The sequence below is a fragment of the Crinia signifera genome, chromosome 3 (assembly GCF_055691185.1).
Source record: "Crinia signifera chromosome 3, ASM5569118v1, whole genome shotgun sequence".
In the NCBI taxonomy this organism is placed as follows: Eukaryota; Metazoa; Chordata; class Amphibia; order Anura; family Myobatrachidae; genus Crinia; species Crinia signifera.
This window is the reverse complement of record NC_139219.1, coordinates 50,650,646-50,669,410: the sequence shown is the minus strand read 5'-3', so window position 1 is coordinate 50,669,410 and position 18,765 is coordinate 50,650,646. Positions and strand designations below refer to the sequence as shown.

The 18,765-nt window shown below is 46.8% G+C and overlaps 1 protein-coding gene across 8 annotated transcripts in view; it reads right to left on the bottom strand.

The window, feature by feature from the left end:
- Window positions 1-18,765, bottom strand: part of LOC146063424 (uncharacterized) — a 55,385-nt gene that overhangs the window by 17,769 nt on the left and 18,851 nt on the right. The window contains exons 1-2 of one of the 8 annotated variants that reach the window (XM_083175771.1): window positions 5,304-5,409; window positions 1,355-1,468 (exon numbers count right to left, since the gene is read on the bottom strand). In XM_083175771.1, coding sequence (XP_083031897.1) covers window positions 1,355-1,460 — 106 coding nt within the window. In that variant the 5' untranslated portion in view covers window positions 1,461-1,468; window positions 5,304-5,409. The other 7 variants (XM_083175773.1, XM_083175777.1, XM_083175776.1 and 4 more) reach the window with 7 other exon arrangements.

Below are 18,765 nucleotides of genomic sequence, written 5' to 3'. Positions count from 1 at the left end.
GTACAAAGACATTTACATGCACAGTATAAGGGAAATGTTTTGGTCCTTTTTTTTTTAAATATACAGTATATCATTAGTTTACCAATACAAGGTCAAACATATTTCTGGACCACAATCCGTACAGTGCTCCAACTTCCTCTTGTAAATGCCAACTTATTACTAAGAAAGGTTTGCTATTTTTTGATACAGACACACACAGGTCCTCATTCAGGTTAGCGAACTCACCCGTATGTTTGTTCAACGTTGAAGCTCTGCGCATATTCGCTAATGCGCATGTGCAGGGCTTCAATGCGGGCGCCTTCGGAGACTTGCGTAGTCTCCGGAGTGCTCGCAAAGTGTGGGGCGTGTAGGAGGTAGGCAGGGGGCGCCTGCATGCGAACACCCTGAGCTTCCAAGAAAACGCCGGGCATCCCTATGGGATTGGGGGCGGCCAGAGTCGCCGGAAGTCAACTGCCCGCCCTGTTCTCGGAGCAGGTAGCTGCTATTCTAAATCACCATCAAATGATTTTGGGCCCGCACACAAGCCTGTGAATGGATGTTTATGCAAAACATCCAATCACAGTGCTGCGGAGACATTCTGTGTGTAGTGGGCTGCGTTACATGGCTCAAACAACCGCTGCATTCCGAGCCAACCGCAATGAGGGCCACAGACACACATTCAAAATTAAGTATTATAATTAATGAATGTTTCAAGTTTTCATATACCAGATAATTGTAATCCACTGACCCAAAAGCCCACATTCTAGGGACTGTCAGGCAGGTACGAGTTGGAGCCTCCTAAGCTTATGCAAGACAGGTAGAGAATGCGGCCCGGTAGCTCTGACTATATGTAATCCACAATCAGAACGGTCAGGGAGCATCTTTTGCTGCTTCTCAGCCGGTAGCCCCACGCACAGAGCATGGAGTGTGTGGACATTTGCTCCATGCTTAGGGAAACTGACAGAGTGTCAGATGTACTAAGCTTCAAAAGTGATAAAATGGAGAGTGATCAACAGCCAGCCAATCAGCTTCTACCTGTCATGCCACAGGCTCTGCTTGGAAAATGTCAGGTAGGAGCTGATTGGCTGGCTGTTTATCATTCTCCATTTTATCACTTTTGAAGCTTAGTGGATATGGCTGACAGACACAGAGAAAAATGCTGCTTTGATTGTGGATTACACAGGCAGCATTCTATACCTTCCTCCCAGCCTGCATCCCGACCGTGAATGGACATCAGCATGCTGATTGGTGGATTGCTGGAGCTATCCACCAATCAGAGTGCCGACAGCAATGGACTGTATAAAAGCATGCAGAGAGGCCCCAGTGCTTCCCTTTGTCCAGGGCCTGCAAACAAGCAACCATCACATTCCTTTACCTTTCATTAACCCAGAGCCAGCTCCAGCATTGAATGCCACCATAACAACATAGACAGCAACAGTGAGGAGAATCAGGATTAGTTTGAATATACTGTGTTCATACATTTTTAAATCTGGTGAAAAAAAGAGAAGAAAACGATGGTCAGTGGTTGCTACTACAATTAACATAACTGTGAAATAAACCCCCCAAAAAAGCTTCAATACAACCTACTGTACTTGAGGCCTGCGGTGGCTCTCCAGCTGCTTTGAAACTATAAGTTCCAGCATGCCCTGCCACAGTTTTGCTGCTAGGGAATGCAAATACTGTGGCAAGGCATGCTGGGATGTGTAGCTAGAGAATTACAGTATTGCCAGACCTGTCCTATTTGAAACTTTTTACAAACCTTTTGCTGCAGTCGCCATCGTTGGTTGCCATCGATGGCGATTCTGCAACAAACCATCGATAGACGTAAACAATGTTATGGGTAACCTATCTCTAGCAGTGGTCAGGGAACTTGGTCCTCATTACCCCACGCAGTGCATGTTTTGCAGGTCTCCTCACAGAATCACAAGTGAAATAATTAACTCCACCTGCGGACCTTATAAAATGTGTCTGAGTAATTAGTACACCTGTGCACCTGCTGGGTTACCAGCAAAACATGCACTGTGTGGGGTAATGAGGACCGAGTTCCCTGACCACTGATCTATAGTTTTAGCCATCGTTGGTTATCCATTATCTTTGACTGAATGGCCCGTGGCCCAATTTGAATGTAGGGGCAAAGCTATGCTCTCTGTCCTGACACAGGAAAAAAAAAAGAAAAGGGAAACCATCTGGTTCTTGATGGCAAAAGTATTCAACATTGGCCATGAACCATCAATGATTTCAAAACATTGATGGCCATCCCTAAACCATACACCCTGGCACTGTCTATGCAGCCAGTCATGTGGGGCTCAGGGCCACCATTAGGGGGGACGGGACTGTCGCAAATCCAACCCCCCCCCCCCCACGCCCCCCAAAAAAACAAATATCGAATCAGAACCAAAAGGGTGGTTTTCCCAGTACCAAAAGACAGGGATCCACACATCTCTATAATCAGGGTGTATCCTCATCATCCTTCAGGCATCCGCTACTGACAGGGGTGTATGCGGCAATCTGCAGCTATTTAAGGTTGTTACATTTGCACATTCCATGCTAAGCAAACAGGCTATCAGGCCAACGTCCAACTCAGCCTGAGCCTCAAAGTGTGGGCACAGCCCACCAACATGAGTATCAACAACACGGTCACATAAGATGGTGTAAAATGGTGTGTGTGGCATAAATGTGTGGGTGTAGATTGCGCTGAATTGATGGTAGAACAAGGTTTATATTTAAAAATATTAATAACCATTTATTAAGTACATATAACATGCTAAAATAGGTGCAATTGCATAAATGTCTGGTAACCTCAGCTGAGACGTTGTCCTAGTTAAGTCTGTGCAGTAGCTTATATTGTACTAATAAAACTATGCAAATCCGTGCGCTGGGCCAACAGTGATGGGAATGCAGAGTACTGCACCAAGTATCTGTGAGGAACAGAGAGATATTATATAATATACAGAATAGCAAGACAATGAAGAAACAAAACATAAATTACAGTGTTACTCAATAGCAGGAGAAAGAAGTATAATTCTAGATAAAACATAGCTTATGACCAAAAGATTGCATAGATAGGTAAAGGCCCCCATACGATATGCGATATACATGCAATTTGCCCACTTTGTATGCGATTGCAAATCATATAAAAAGCAAATTGCATGTATTTTACAGCTGGTCCGATGCGCAGCGCGGTCCTGTGCGCATTGCTTCGGAGCCTGCATGCGAGTTGGAGCAACTGCAGAAGCAACAGCTAAGCAAGGAATGTTCGGCTGGGATCGTATGCGATATGTCTTATACAAAAGTACCGGGATGCGGTCATCTATTAGAATGAACTTAGGTCTGCAGTCATTAGGTCGACCCCACTAGGTCGACTGGCAGGAAGGCCGACTTGACTTAAGGTCGACATGGGCCAAGGTCGACATGACTTAAGGTTGAATTTGCATAAAGGTCGACATGAGGAAGGCCGACTGGTCATAAGGTCGACATGGGGTTTTTCACTGTTTTTTGAGCCGACATGCGGTATTTCATGCCCTACCATCCACTAGGGCGTGGAGGAGGTTATTAAAGCTGTGGCGAGCGAAGCGAGCCACCATGCCCGAAGCATTGCGAGCGATGCGAGGCTCCGATTTTCATTGCCAACGGTGTCCATGTCGACTGTGTCGACATTCGGATAAAAAAAAAAACCCGTGAAAAACCCATGTCGACCTTATGACCAGTCAACCTTGATCATGTCGACCTTTATGCAAATTCGACCTTAAGTCATATCGACCTTGGCCCATGTCGACCTTCCTGCCAGTCGACCTAGTGGGGTCGACCTAATGACTGTAGACCTAAGTTCATTCTGACAGATGTACCGATTCCGGCCAGCATAACACATATGTCACCTGAGAACTCAACTGAGATAATAGTTTACGCATACCTCCCAACAGGACCGATTCCAGGAGGGACACAATGCTCTGTTTCTGGACTTCCCTCTTAATATATGATTGCTGTCACCTGTTTTAAACAGGTAAATAGGCAAGAAAGGTGTTTCCACACAGGTGATAGCAATCATACATTAAGAGAGAAGTCCAGAAACAGAGCATTTTGTCCCTCCTGGAGAGGGTCATGTTGGGAGGTATGTCGTATGCGATATGTCTTATGCAAAAGTACCGCATACGAACCTGCCACCGGGGAAGGTCACAGGCAACTTCTTAGTGGGGTTAAGTTGTCCGAGTGTATGGCCAGCATAACATATATGTCACCTGAAAACTCAAATGAGATAATAGTTTACGCATACCTCCCAACAGGACCGATTCCAGGAGGGACACAATGCTCTGTTTCTGACTTCCCTCTAATGTATGATTACCATCGCCTGTGGAACACCTTTCTTTTCAATTAACCTGTTCAACACAGGTGATGGCAATCATACATCAAGAGAGAAGTCCAGGAACAGAGCATGGTGTCCCTCCTGGAGAGGGTCATGTTGGGAGGTATAATTTATGTTCTGCTATACTGATTACACATTATATAGAAGTTAAACCACATGTATCTACTGTATTCAATATAAAACACTTCTACTCGCATATAAAGCTATTAACCATACTGCACCAGCATATATCTCCTTACTGATCACAAAATATCTCCCATCTCCACCACTCCGCTCTACAAAACACCTGCGTCTCTTCTGCATGGATCACTAGCTCACATTCACTGTTACAGGACTTTCATCGGACTCTCCACTAGCCTCCAAAATTTTACGCGTTCCCTGAAAACGCACCTCTTCAGGCAAGCCTATCATATCTAAGTTCTACACGCATAACCCTCTGAGGCACTTATGTATTATATAGCTTCCCTTCTGGACTTGTAACTTGGTGGGACTGCTATGCTATTACTGGTGCCTGTCCTTGTGTTTCCCTCCTATATCCCTAGAGATCAGGGCTGGGCAATTGCGGCCCTCCAGATGTTGAGGAACTACACATCTCAGGATGCTTTGCATTAGTTTTGCTATGTGGCCATGCTGAAACGGATGCAAGGCATGCTGGGATGTGTAGTTCAACATCTGGAGGGCCGCAATTGCCCAGCCCTGCTATAGATTGTAAGCTTGCAGCAGGGCTCTCCTACCTCCAACTCTGTCTGTTGTTACCCAGTTTGTTTTATCACTGCTGCGCTATATAAGAAACTGTAAATAAATAAATGTAACCTTTCTTATCTATTACCTAGCTCCCCACAGGTGATGGCAATCATACATTACCAGGGAAGCCCAGGAACAGAGCATGTTCTACCTGAAGGAGAGGGTCAGGTAGGCAAGTAGTACATGCAGGAGTATTCTACTCTGAAAGCTCTGTACTTACAGTTCTTGTTTAGTACTCTGCTTACTTGTCTGAGCAGCAGGCTGCAGGAATCAGGAACAGTCACGTTTATCTACAACAACAGGACTTATACAACAGTAGGCCAGGCTGTGAATTTGGGGCCAATAAGGAGGGGTGTCCTGCAGTGTGAGTCACATCCCTGCTCTGTGATTTGCTAAGTGATGAATGGGGAGGCTTATGCAACTCTAGTCTCAATGGGAGAGTTTACACAACACAGCATATGAGGAATGTAACCACCAAGGCCTCATAGTAACTGCTGCACGATTCCATGGACATCCACACACACACTAAACACTTGAAGCTGTTCTGTTAAGTGACATGAGAGACCATTCCATTCAAAAAGACATAGCTATTCAGGCCATGGGCTTGTGGAGAGATTGCATGGGAGGGCTGTATAGGAAAATATTCATACGTTTGTTTTTCTTGAACGGTCACGGTTTGCGTTTCTGTAGCGTTAAGCCAGCGTTAGAGTCTGCTGTATTATAATTTATTATAAGGGCCTGATTTAAAAATGTTAAAACAAAGCTGATATTGTTTCCATAGCAATAAAGAACATTAGAGATGTACAACCCGAACCAATGCTGCTGCTGTTACACTGCCCAAATAACCCGGGTATTGCCAGGTCGACCCTAAAGTGAAAAAAGGGTCACTGAGGAAAAACCTGTGTCAACTGACCGGCAATCCAATCTGTATAGAGAGCAGGTTTTAAAATGGGAACTACCGGGTTTTAGGGCAGTGTTCATAGTACATGTTGAGAAAAGACCGACAGTATGGCCATTATTCTGGTTCACTCACAAAGACAAATTGCTTCTCAAATGGACAAAACCATGTGCACTGCAGGTGGGGCAGATGTAACTTGGGCAGAGAGTGTTAGATTTGGGTGGGGTTTTACGTTAAAGTGAGATCTATATTGCAGTGTTAAAATAAAGCAGCCAATATTTTCCCTGCACAGAAACAAAATAACTCACCCAAATCTAAATCTCTCTGCACATGTTACATCCCCTTACAGTGCACATGGTTTTTTCCATTTGAGAAGGAATTTGCCTTTGCGAGTGAACCAGAATAAGGTCCTATGTCCATCGAGTTCAACCTATAAAAGCAGAGGGGATCCTGTTTTCGGAGGATGTGGATCAACTTGAAGGTAAAGAAAATCTCAAGGAAATTTACCAGGAGTTAGTTAAATTGAAAAAAAATGTGAGCTTGATTTTTCCTATCATGGGTTAATATTGTCCAACTACTTTAGAGACAAGAAAATCCTATGGGAATTCAGAATTAAAAATGTTCCGATCAGACGATATAATGCGTCAAATGGACCTTAACAAGTGCTTATTTGATCTTCTATTACTGATAATTGAGGAATCCAAGAAAGAACTGGATGCAGTAAAACTCAAAACTGAGGCTTATGACAATTTACACATGCCAAAACTGGTGGCAGATACTACCTCAGGTTGGGTCTCTAAATTAAATAAGGACATTGATAGATACAAAAAGAGGAACTTCAGTTCAAAAAGGGACTACAAGCACCAACAAGTCTACTGGTGGTTTATGGGGGCATACCCCAGCAATGACAATCGTCCCCTTTTCAGGATAAAATTAAACAGACTTGGCCAAAACCAGCAGCGACAGTGACTGGGCGGACAGGAGAGACATCTCTGGTCCTCGCCCCTTAGGGGTTTGCACCAGGGCCCAAATCGATGGCATGGGGCACAACTGCACAAGGAGGGCAAAGCAAAACCTCCAGGAAAAAAAAGCAAGCAAGAAAAACACCCAAGCCCTGCAGTACTTAAGTCTTAACCTGTCGTCAATAATACTCACAGGGGACGAAATCAGGGTACTTCAAAAAGGCCTAGCATTCATTCCCAATTGGTCTGTAGACCCTTTACAATCTAAGATCGAATTGTTCCAATTAAATAGAAAGATCAAGCTCAGAGAACAAGTCAAGAATAGTCTATAGCAATGGTTCCATCACACCTTGCTAAATTCAAACCACCTTCGATGTTTGATCTAATCGGCTATAATCCGTCATTAAAAACATTCACACGGTTACTGGATAACGAGGTGTCCAGTAATAAAGGGGGAAATTTACTAAAGGAAATTTGTAAAAAATAGGTGTATTTGTATCCAGAAATACACTTATTTTTGACATTTACTATACCGAAAATACGGCAATTCGTATTCATATTGATAGCACATCAATACGACTACGAATTGCCGTATTTTCCGGATAGTAAATGTCAAAAATAAGTGTATTTCTGGATACAAATACACCTATTTTTTACAAATTTCCTTTAGTAAATTTCCCCCATAGGGTCCATTTCTCTAATACACCGGAACATGACATTCCAGGAACGTAAAGGGTTGAAAGATCTATCAACATACAAAGATCTCATAATCCAACAATCTGATAAAGGGGGCTCAATTGTCATCCAAAATATATCTGACTATTGAGAGCAAATTTGTCGTCAATTTGTTGATGGATCCACATATAGAAAATGAACACGAAATCCTACAGCTACATTTAAAAGAAAGCTGGACGAGTTGTTAAGTGAGGGAGTTCAGGAGGGTTTTATTACGGAATCCTGCAAAGGATTTTTAACCACAGCCTTTCCCATTAAACCCGTCTTATACACAATCCCGAAGAAACACAAACATTCTACCAAACCCCCAGGTAGACCGATCATCTTGGCAAGGGGATCGATCTTTCAGTAGGTGCCGGCCTACCTGGATCATGAATACCTTCAGCCAGCGATACAAATCAGAACCAACTTTCTTTAAGGATACCACAGCTCTACTGGTGGCACTACAGAAGTTGGGACATTTACCTTCATCTTGTCTATTAATAACAAATGACGTATGCAGCCTGTATATCTGCATTCCACATCAAGTCCGAGCGCAGGCAGTGAGAAGATTGCTCACTAACAATGCAAAACATGTGGGTCTCGATTTGTATTTTTTTTCTGGCTCTGCTAGATTTGGCATGGAGTAAAAATTACTTCTATTGTGACTGCTCTTTCTAACTTCAGACTAGTGTTCATTCTAGCACCCGCCATATTTGAAAACCCATGCAGTTCCTCTTCCATGCCTGGTGTGTCGCTGTCTGCTGTGGTGCTTCTAGCACTGTGTGGTCTGTATATCAGCACTTCTATGCAAACCAGACCTGTGCTAGAAACACCAGAGCAGACAGTGACACCCCAGGCAGGGAAGAGGAACTGCATGGGTTCTCAAATATAGTGGGTGCTAGAATAACACTGCAGACAGCAAGGCGTGGTGGTGGGGTCGAATGTGGCCCCATTGCTCGCTAATGGAAAGAAAAGGTCTTATTCTACTAGAGGTCAAGACAAGGGCCCCCTATATATGAGCTAATCCCCCAATGGAGGCCGCTGTTCTGTTTAGGGTCAGTCAGGCCCTAAAAACGAGATAGCAAGAAAAAAGAATATATTGGAGAACAGTGCCTCTCTCCTATAATGAATGACACACAGTCAATTAAATGTAATAATATTTATGTAAAAAAGAAACCCAATTAATACAATAATACATCAATATAATAAAAAGCTGATTGGATTGCTCACTCCTGGAATAAAATGGTATAGCAAAGGCTCAAAGGGTAAGCACATCTGGACGATGGCTCAATGTCCATGTATAGAGAGAATGGGGAAATGTTCACAGGTCCTCACTATTCCTACGGTCTCCGAGTGTGATGCCGCTGGAGGTGTCTGTGAGCTAATTAGGATGTTGGATTTGGGTGGCCCAAAAACTCCTCTCAGGTGGTATGGTGCCCCTGAAACCGCTTGAAGGGAGCACAATTGTGTAGGTTTTCAGGGTGGCCCAAAGGTCCTCTCTCCACTTTGCTGAGGTGAAGCATAGTCCTTCTTCTATCTATTAGTAAAGTACAACCATTGACCACTAGAGGCCATTCGACAGGCCAAGTGAAGTGAAAGCAATTTTTGCAGGGACTCTGATCTGTTTCAAACATGCTGCATATGGAGGGAAGGAGCTGTGAAGACAGAGATTGGAGGTAGGAGCAGATAGGGACTGGGATGTAGTTTTTGGGCTAAAAACTGACATTGACAGGCTTTTAACTAGTACTGTACAACACACAACTGTATATATGCTTCGGACAGGCATATATATTGCATTGGCACTTTGCACTGTTAACATTAAGGACTCTTGTTGCTGCTTGTATGTAGAACACAGTATAATGGAGATGGTCAGTGGAAGAGCCCCTTACCCCTACCCAGGGCTATTTTTCAGCAGGCTCCAGCAGGAACTGTGGCCCTTATACTAGTTCACTATTTCTGACAAAATATTTCTTAGATGGACAAAACCATGTGCACTGCAGGTGAGGCAGGTGTAAAACCCCACCCAAATCCAATTATCTCTGCACAAGTAACACCTGCCTCACCTGCAGTGCACATGGTTTTGTCCATCTAAGAAATATTTTGTCAGAAATAGTGAACTAGTATAAGGGCCTCAGTTCCTGCTGGAGCCTGCTGAAAAATAGCCCTGCCCCTACCATACGGATATGCTATTTAAATTATACTACAGGTTCATTGCATATAGTGCTGTATTGAAAATAGTAAAAACAAACAAAAAAACAACTTATCTCTAACCTTTTGCTGTTATCCTAAAAACACCATATGACAAGGCAAAAAGCCTGTTATTTAAGTCGAGTGCAAAAAGTACTATTTCCATCAACATTAGTCTCTCTGTAATTGTGTAACATAGAAACACTGGTGTATGTATATACAAATATCATTCATCAACATAAATTTGACTCAACTAGAAATATCTACATCTGTCATTTCAGAACCTTGTAAAGGCTCCATTTCATCTGTTTATGAGCAATAGTTGTCAGTGCAACCTTGCCAAAGATGTTTTATAGGCAGGCGTGGATGGTGCCCTTCTGTGTCACCCCGGTCTGTCTAACCCTCCCTTTTAGAATGTAAGCTCTCACGAGCAGGGCCCTCTCTCCTCATGTGCCTTTCTTAGAATATATAAACCTCTGCCACCCTAAATTGTCTTGTACTGTAATTTGTTATCTGTTTTTGCTCCATTTATGTATTGTTAGGCGCTGCAGAACCTTTGTTGCGCCATATAAATAAACGATAATAATAATAATAATAATAAATTAAATCATGGTTAGCCTACGAAGTATCATGGCTAGGCAGACTGTCAGCATTTAAAATGATGGTACTTCCTAAACTAATGTATCTTTTTCGGACGATCCCATATTCTATCCCTCGCCAGTATATGGTAAAATGCCAAGCATTGTTGATGAACTATATCTGGAAGAACCACCCACCTAGATTAGCAAGAACACGTATTGCCTAAACATAGAGGAGGTGTGCAGTGACGTGCCTGGTGAGTTATGTTTCAGGACCCCTTCATTCAGCCCAATGCCCCCTTCTCCCACCATCTGTGCAGTAAAGGGGTAATTAGTGGAAATTACTGATCCAGGCCCTACATGCTGAGCGGTTGATATAATACCCCCTACCGACCGCGGGACATCTAAGCTTCCGCTCATAGCACAGCCCCCCCCACCCCCACCGCTGGAGGATAGGTAGGGGCCCCAATACATTGCTATGCCCAGGGGTCTACACTGCTAGTATGATAGATATATATATATATATATATATATATATATATATATATATATATAGAGAGAGAGAGAGAGAGAGAGAGAGAAAAGGGGTTTTCAGGGTGCGCTAGGACCTTTCAATTATTTAAGACAGTATGGTTTAAAATAGGAAAAATTTAATAAACATTTGCTCACAGAGCATAGCAGTATAAACAAAGGTCGAATTGATACACTTTACAATGTATAAAATGACATAAACACAATTCAGGTCAACAGTCGAAATGCGCCCAATAGGCCCAACGCGTTTCGTCGTGAACACGACTTCCTCAGGGGCACAATACAACAGTAGGCAACGATGGTCACACTGTGAATTACAGTAAATACAAATAAATACAATGTCCATAAATTGGATAAAAACAAATAATAAGAAGAGGGTAATAGGTTGAGCAGGTGTAAGAAAAGGGAGAAGGAAAACGATTAAATATTGGTCCTTTGGATCACATACCAGTCAATGGTTTAGGGTTTGACTGGTATGTGATCCAAAGGACCAATATTTAATCGTTTTCCTTCTCCCTTTTCTTACACCTGCTCAACCTATTACCCTCTTCGGTACTCTTTACCTAGAACGGCGCCCATCGCGGTGATCGCGGCATCGCGGGCAGTACATAAACGGCCGCGACGCGATGCCCGCGATCACCGCGATTTTCCCATAGGGAACAATGTTAAAAAGCCTGATTGACCGCGATTTTGCATTCAATGCCTCAATGCCCGCGATTTTCCCATAGGAATCAATGTTAAATGGGCTACAGAGCCCAAATAGGCACAATTAACCCTTAAATGTCCCCCCAATTTTTGTACGCCACCCCACGATCCACGCCAACCCGAAGCGTGGTGAGCGCAGCGAGCCCGCAAATGGGGCGGCGGTACGCGTCCTCCGACCTTTTCATGCCCTACTATCCACGTCGGCGTGGAGTTGAGAATAGAATAGTGTGGCGAGCGTAGCGAGCCACCGAGCCCGAAGCGTGGCGAGCGCAGCGGATACCTTCACAGGTAAACGCGTCCCCTCGCGGGCTTCACAGGTGTCCGCTTTTCGCCACGGATACCTGTGAAGCCCGCGAGGGGACGCGTATAACTGTGAAGGTATCCGCGTCCGCTCGCCACGCTTCGGGCTCGGTGGCTCGCTGCGCTCGCCACACTATTCTATTCTCAACTCCACGCCGACGTGGATAGTAGGGCATGAAAAGGTCGGAGGACGCGTACCGCCGCCCCTCGCGGGCTCGCTGCGCTCGCCACGCTTCGGGTTGGCGTGGATCGTGGGGTGGCGTACAAAAATTGGGGTGACATTTAAGATTTAAAGTAAAATCGCGGTCAATCAGGCTTTTTAACATTGTTCCCTATGGGAAAATCGCGGTCATCGCGGGTACACGATTTTTATGTACCCGCGATTTACCCGCGATGCCCGCGATTTTTTACCCCCGACGCCCGCGATTCTAATCGCGGGCGCCGTTCTAGGTAAAGAGTACCCCCTCTTCTTATTATTTGTTTTTATCCAATTTATGGACATTGTATTTATTTGTATTTACTGTAATTCACAGTGTGACCATCGTTGCCTACTGTTGTATTGTGCCCCTGAGGAAGTCGTGTTCACGACGAAACGCGTTGGGCCTATTGGGCGCATTTCGACTGTTGACCTGAATTGTGTTTATGTCATTTTATACATTGTAAAGTGTATCAATTCGACCTTTGTTTATACTGCTATGCTCTGTGAGCAAATGTTTATTAAATTTTTCCTATTTTAAACCATACTGTCTTAAATAATTGAAAGGTCCTAGCGCACCCTGAAAACCCCTTTTCTCTCTATTTCTATACTGGGTCCTATCTAACAGGGGACCCCCTCAGGGTTGCTGCTTAACTAAATTCACTGAGCGCATTGTGTGGCCTTCTTTTTCTCGATATATATATATATATTTATTATTATACATTTGGTCTATCTATAATACTTTAACTGACCCGGCATATACTGGGTCACCTAAGTGTCCATCTCCGTGCTTTTCTCCGCCCCTCTCTGAGAACCCCCTTCTGAAAATCCTGCGTTTGCCCCTGGATAGCTATTGTTATTTAACCCTTTGAGTGCCAACGTTGCTGTGAGCGATCCTCAAAATGTCTGCTAAAATTATCAGCGTCGCTCCCAGCGATTGTTCTTTTAGTATAAATACAAATACAGCCAAGTATAAAACAATAATAAATTGAGAGAGCAAATTCAAGTAATAAATGTTAATCAGAATCGATTAAACATAAAAGTGCACTAATACATGCTTGACTAGGGCATTTATTGGTGCACTTTTAGGTTTAATAAATTGCTCTCTTAAATTTATTATTATTTTAGTTTTGCCAAGTAATTATCTATATTTTTTTTGGAGCAGCAAATTCAAGAATTTGAGGGTTTAGGAATAATCTTTTTATACTTGTGGTGTGTATTATAGGTACTGCGCACGATTCTTTGTCTTTTAAAGTCATTTAAATGAAGTATAGTTAAACAATGCACCCAAAAAAAAAAAAAAACAGTCGCTGTGAGCCGGGCTGACATTTTTAATGGATATATTGAGAATAGCTCACAGCAACGTTGGCACTCAAAGGGTTAATAGAATGCCAAAAATACTATTTCCAATCACCATTAGACTCTGTAATTGTGTAACATAAAAACACTGGTGTATACTGTATATATACAAATATTCACAAACATAAATCCAACTGAGCCAGATATATCTGTCATTTCAGATCCTTTTAATAGGCTCTATTTTATCTGTTTATGAGCAATAGTTGTCAGTGTTACCTTGCCAACGATGTTTTACAGGCAGGCATACCTCCCAACTGTCACGATTTTGGAGGGACAGTCCCGATTTTCGGGTCCTGTCCCGCTGTCCCACCCGCGGCAGGCATTGTCCCGCTGCGGGGGGGTGACAGTTGGGAGACCCCCAATCTAGTAGAATAGACGCTGTGCGCATGCGCACAGCGTCTATTCTCGTATGAAAATGAGGTCGCGGCTAATTAGCATAAGCCGCGCCCTCATTTGCATACGCCCCGCCCCCTTTTCGGACGCTCGCGCGGCGAGTGTCCCTATTTCGTACAGCCAGAAGTTGGGAGGTATGGGCAGGGCTGTCATTGTGGGAGGCCATGGGGACTGGAGTCCTAGGCCCAGACAGAGAGAGGGGCCTACCCCTGGCTCCTATCTCATCTCATATATATTTAGCCAGATCTGTCACTCAACCCCTGTGTAGAACGTTCCTGTGTAGAACATTTTCATGTGTATAACGTTCCACCCCCTTGACATCACCTCCCCCCGCCCAGCCAGGGCTACAGTACATGCTCACCATCCACCATTACTCCACAGCCACCATCCACCATTACTCCAGCACATCCCTACCCTCTGCCAGGACCCCCGCGACCCCCCTCCCACGATTCGCGGGAACCCCGCGACCCCCCCTCCCGTGATTCGCGGGACCCCCCCCCGCGACCACCCCCTCCCACGATTCGCGGGACCCCCCCGCGACCACCCCCTCCCGCGATTTGCGGGACCCCCCCTCCCGTGATCCGCTGGACCCCCGCGACCACCCCCTCCCGCGATTCGCGGGACCGTCGCGACCCCCCCTCCCGCGAAACGCGGGACCCCCGAGACCCCCCCTCCCGGCATTAAAAGGGCCCCACGCGACCCCCCCCTCCCGCGATTTGCGGACCACCACCCCCTCCTGTGCTTCACGGCACCCCCCTACTGCGATTTGCGACCCCCCCCTCCCGCAATTCGCGCCCCCCCCCCTCCCCGCGATTTGCGGACCCCCGCCCCCTCCCGCGATTCACGGAACCCCCCGTAGCGCCCACCTCCCGCGATTTGCGGACCCCCTCGGCACCTCTCGCGATTTACAACCGCCCCGTAATTCACACACCACCTCCAGCGCCCCCTCCCGCAATTTGCAGACCCCCTCCCGTGATTCGGGGACCCCCCCCTCCCGCGATTCATGCCCCCCTCACGCAATTCATGGCACCCCCCCTTCCTGCGATTCGCAGCCCCCCACGACCCCCCCTCCTGTGATTCATGACCCCTCCCGCGATTTACGGAACCCCGCACCACCCCCCAGCGCCCCCCCCTTGATTCACGGCACCCCCCGCGCCCCTCCCGCAATTCACGGACCTCCACAACCCACCCTCCCGCAATTCACTAACCCCGACAACCCCCCTCCCGCAATTTGCGGACCGCCCTTCCCACGATTCAAGCCCCCCGCGCCCCCTCCCACGATTTGCGGTCCCCCGTGCACCAATGCCTATCCCTACTCCGCAACAGCCAAAAACCTTTATTATCCCTCATGCCCACACACCTCTATCACTGCCCTTCCTCCTGTTCTCCTGCCCCGTAACTTCCGCCAGTGGGGACCCGCTCACCCTGTGTTGCCCACATTCCCCTATCATGCTTTACCGCCCAGCCTCCTGCTCTCACGCACCCTAACTCCCACCCAGTAGGAGGAGACACTGACTCAGGGGCACCGTCCTGTGCTGCCACGCTGGACCCTCACCCACTGGCAGAAGCTGCACAGTGTCCCCCACCCTCTTTAGTCCCCCGTATGCCCACACACCCCTATCACTACCCAGCTTCCTGCTCTCCTGAACCGTAACTTCCACCACTGGGGAGTCGCTGATGCTGTGTTGCCCACATACCCCTATCATGCCTCATAGCCCAGCCTCCTGCTCTCACGCACCCTAACTCCCACCCAGTAGGAGGAGACACTGACTCAGGGCCACCGTCCTGTATCCTGTGCTGCCACGCTGGACCCTCACCCACTGGCAGAAGCTGCAATACAGGCATCTTTCATACAATTCTAACCATATTTCTCACAATACAAACGTTCACAAATTAAGGGGCGTAGCCCCTTACGCCGGTGTGAAGAGCGCCCGTAGGGCGCGATGAATCACCTAGTTGCCAATATCTGGAGATCTGCGGACTCACATATATGTGAAGTCCCATAGGAGTGCAGTAGAATCTTTTTGGGGCAGGGCACTATCTATTTGGTCAGTCTTAGGCCCCACAATTTATGATGGTGTAGGAGAGTACCCAGGTCCTGGGGCAGCTCCCCTGCTCCCAGCATCGGGAGACCGTGGGAGCAGGGAGCGTTGCAGCGGTCAGAGTGGCGTTCTAAAATTGGCTGGCAATTCAGAATCCAATTCGGCTGGCAATCCAAACTGCCGCTCTGCCATTCACGGCTCCCGAAGCGGCAGGCAATAGAAAACAGCTGCAGCGAGCCAATCGGCGCTCGCCGCGCCATACTCGGCCCCGTCCCCATCCCACTGATGTCAGGCACCAACAGTTGGTAGAAGATGAAAGTACTTTGGTGGAGGCGGAGCAGAACAGAGGATGGCGCAGATTGCATGAAGCATTCCAGCGGCCGCTGAAGGGGCCAGAAGAAGCCAGGATCAAGACTGGCGCCATCTAGCAGAAGACAAGAAACTACACCGCTGCTGGCCAGCACAGGCCAGCGGCAGAAGAAAGAAGATGGCGGCTGTCCCCGGAGAGGCCAGCAGGGGTGGAAAACACTAGAGCTGAAGAAGCTCCCCACAGTGGCCTTGTTGGTGGCCACCTACCTCCTACCCTGGATCACCGGGTGATTGTGCATTAGGCCTGTGGGGTAAAGTCAGGCCTACTCGGCCTGGGGGCATATAGTCAGGCCGTGGCCATATAATTGTGGGGCCCTCCTGGCCTTTTATTCAGCTGTTACTAGGCCCAAGGCCCCCAGTAGGTCGGACTTTAAGCCTGTGGTCAGTTTAGTCAGGTACTAGGCCCGTGGCCATTGTTGGTTAGGCCTTAGGCCTGTGCACAAGTAGGGGGTTCTAGGCCCAGTATAATTGTTGGCATAGGGAAATGAATGAGTGATCTGGGCTCCGGGCCCAGATCTCTCCAACCGGCCCAACTAGGCAGGCACACAGGCCTCTACCCCCTTAGAAGTGATGCTGGAAACTAGGCTCAGTAGAAAAGAGTTTCCCCTGTTCCTTCATTAAAAGGTGGATAGCAGTGGCGTAACTATAAATTTTGCTCCCCCCTGCCAAAATAGCTTGTGGCGCCCCTCCCCCCGGGGGGGAGCAAATTTATTACAGGGGTCCCTTCCAACTCAGGTATCCAGTGTCTTTATGCCTCGTGCCATGCAAGAGGTATAGTGTTGCCTAATAGTTTATCACTGGCCCAGCAGGATGGGAGTCACCAGGACTGTGGGGGTCACTCACTGTGCTTCCACCCAACACAGAGTAGGACTCTCATTTATATTTCCTTGTTTCTTTCTCCTCTCACTCATACACCCTCTGGTCTCTATCATACAGTATTCCTTCACATATCTCTCCTTTGTCTCTCTCATTCTCTTTAACACCTTTACTATCTCCTTTTATTTCTGCCACATACACACCTATATGTCTTTATTTTATTCTGCTGCTCATACATACAAATATAAATCATATACTGCCTTTCACATACATCCATTGCCTTTATCATACATACAAACACAGCTGCTCTCATACATACATATACACACCCTTTTGCATACACACACTACCTCTCACATACATACATACATACATACATACATACATACATACATACATACATACATACATACATGCACATACCCTCCAACTGTACCGTTTTAGCCGGTACAGTACCGTTTTGTTATGGTCTGTACCGGCTAAAACCAATGTACCTGTTTGTACGGATTTTCAGTATGTTCCAGCGGTGCTGCAAATTTTGGTACTTGTGAGTTATCCGGGCTGCCGATTTTTTAATCGCGCCCGAAATCGTGGGCATCGCGTCGGTCGTGGCCGTTATAAGGAGCCGCGACGTGATGCCCGCGATTTCCCATAGACAGTAATGTTAAAAGACACGATGGACCCGATTTCCGACCCGATTTCCCATAGACAGTAATGTTAAAAGACGCGATGGACCCGATTTCCCATAGAAAGCAATGTTAAAATAAAATGACAATGTGAAATTGGCCAATATGGATATGTTTTAAAAAAAAATGTTTCATGGCCCCCCACCACCGTTAACGCCACCTCGCTATTGACGCCAACCCGAAGCGTGGCGAGCGGCGGCGGTACGCGTCCTCCGACCTTTTCATACCCCTACTATCCACGTCGGCGTGGAGTTGAGAATAGAATAGTGGGGCGAGCGCAGCGAGCCACCGAGCCCGAAGCGTGGCGAGCGGGGACGGATACCTTCACAGGTATCCGCGTCCCCTTGCGGGCTTCACAGGTGTCCGCGTCCCCTCGCGGGGGACTCTCCACACTATTCTATTCTCAACTCCACGCCGACGTGGATAGTAGGGGTATGAAAAGGTCGGAGGGGTATGAAAGGTCTTTTAACATTACTGTCTATGGGAAATCGCGGGCATCGCGTCGCGGCCCCTTATAACGGCCACGACCGACGCGATGCCCCCGATTTGGGCTAAATCGCGGGCATCGCGTCGGTCGGGTGTCCTTAAGTTAACTAAACTTAAGGACAAAATCGGCAGCCCGGATAATTCACAAGTACCCAAATTTTGAGTATATCTATGCTTCCACTCCAGTGATTGGGCAGTCCATGAGGCAGTGAATCCATCTGATTGGCCAGTGCTGTGTCAGTCACCGCGCTGCTGCCTCTGATTGGGCAGTCCTGGTGATAGCAGCACTAATTGCTGTATGATGGTTAGCCAGTTACTTCTGGTCAGTGTGTGTCCCCGGTCCCGGCTAGGACGGCTCCGACTCTGGGGCGATGGCTGCCTGCGATGCGGCCGGACTGTGCGTGTGTGCACTCACTGTGCACCGTGTCCCCACAGGAAGATGCTCCCTGATCAGCAA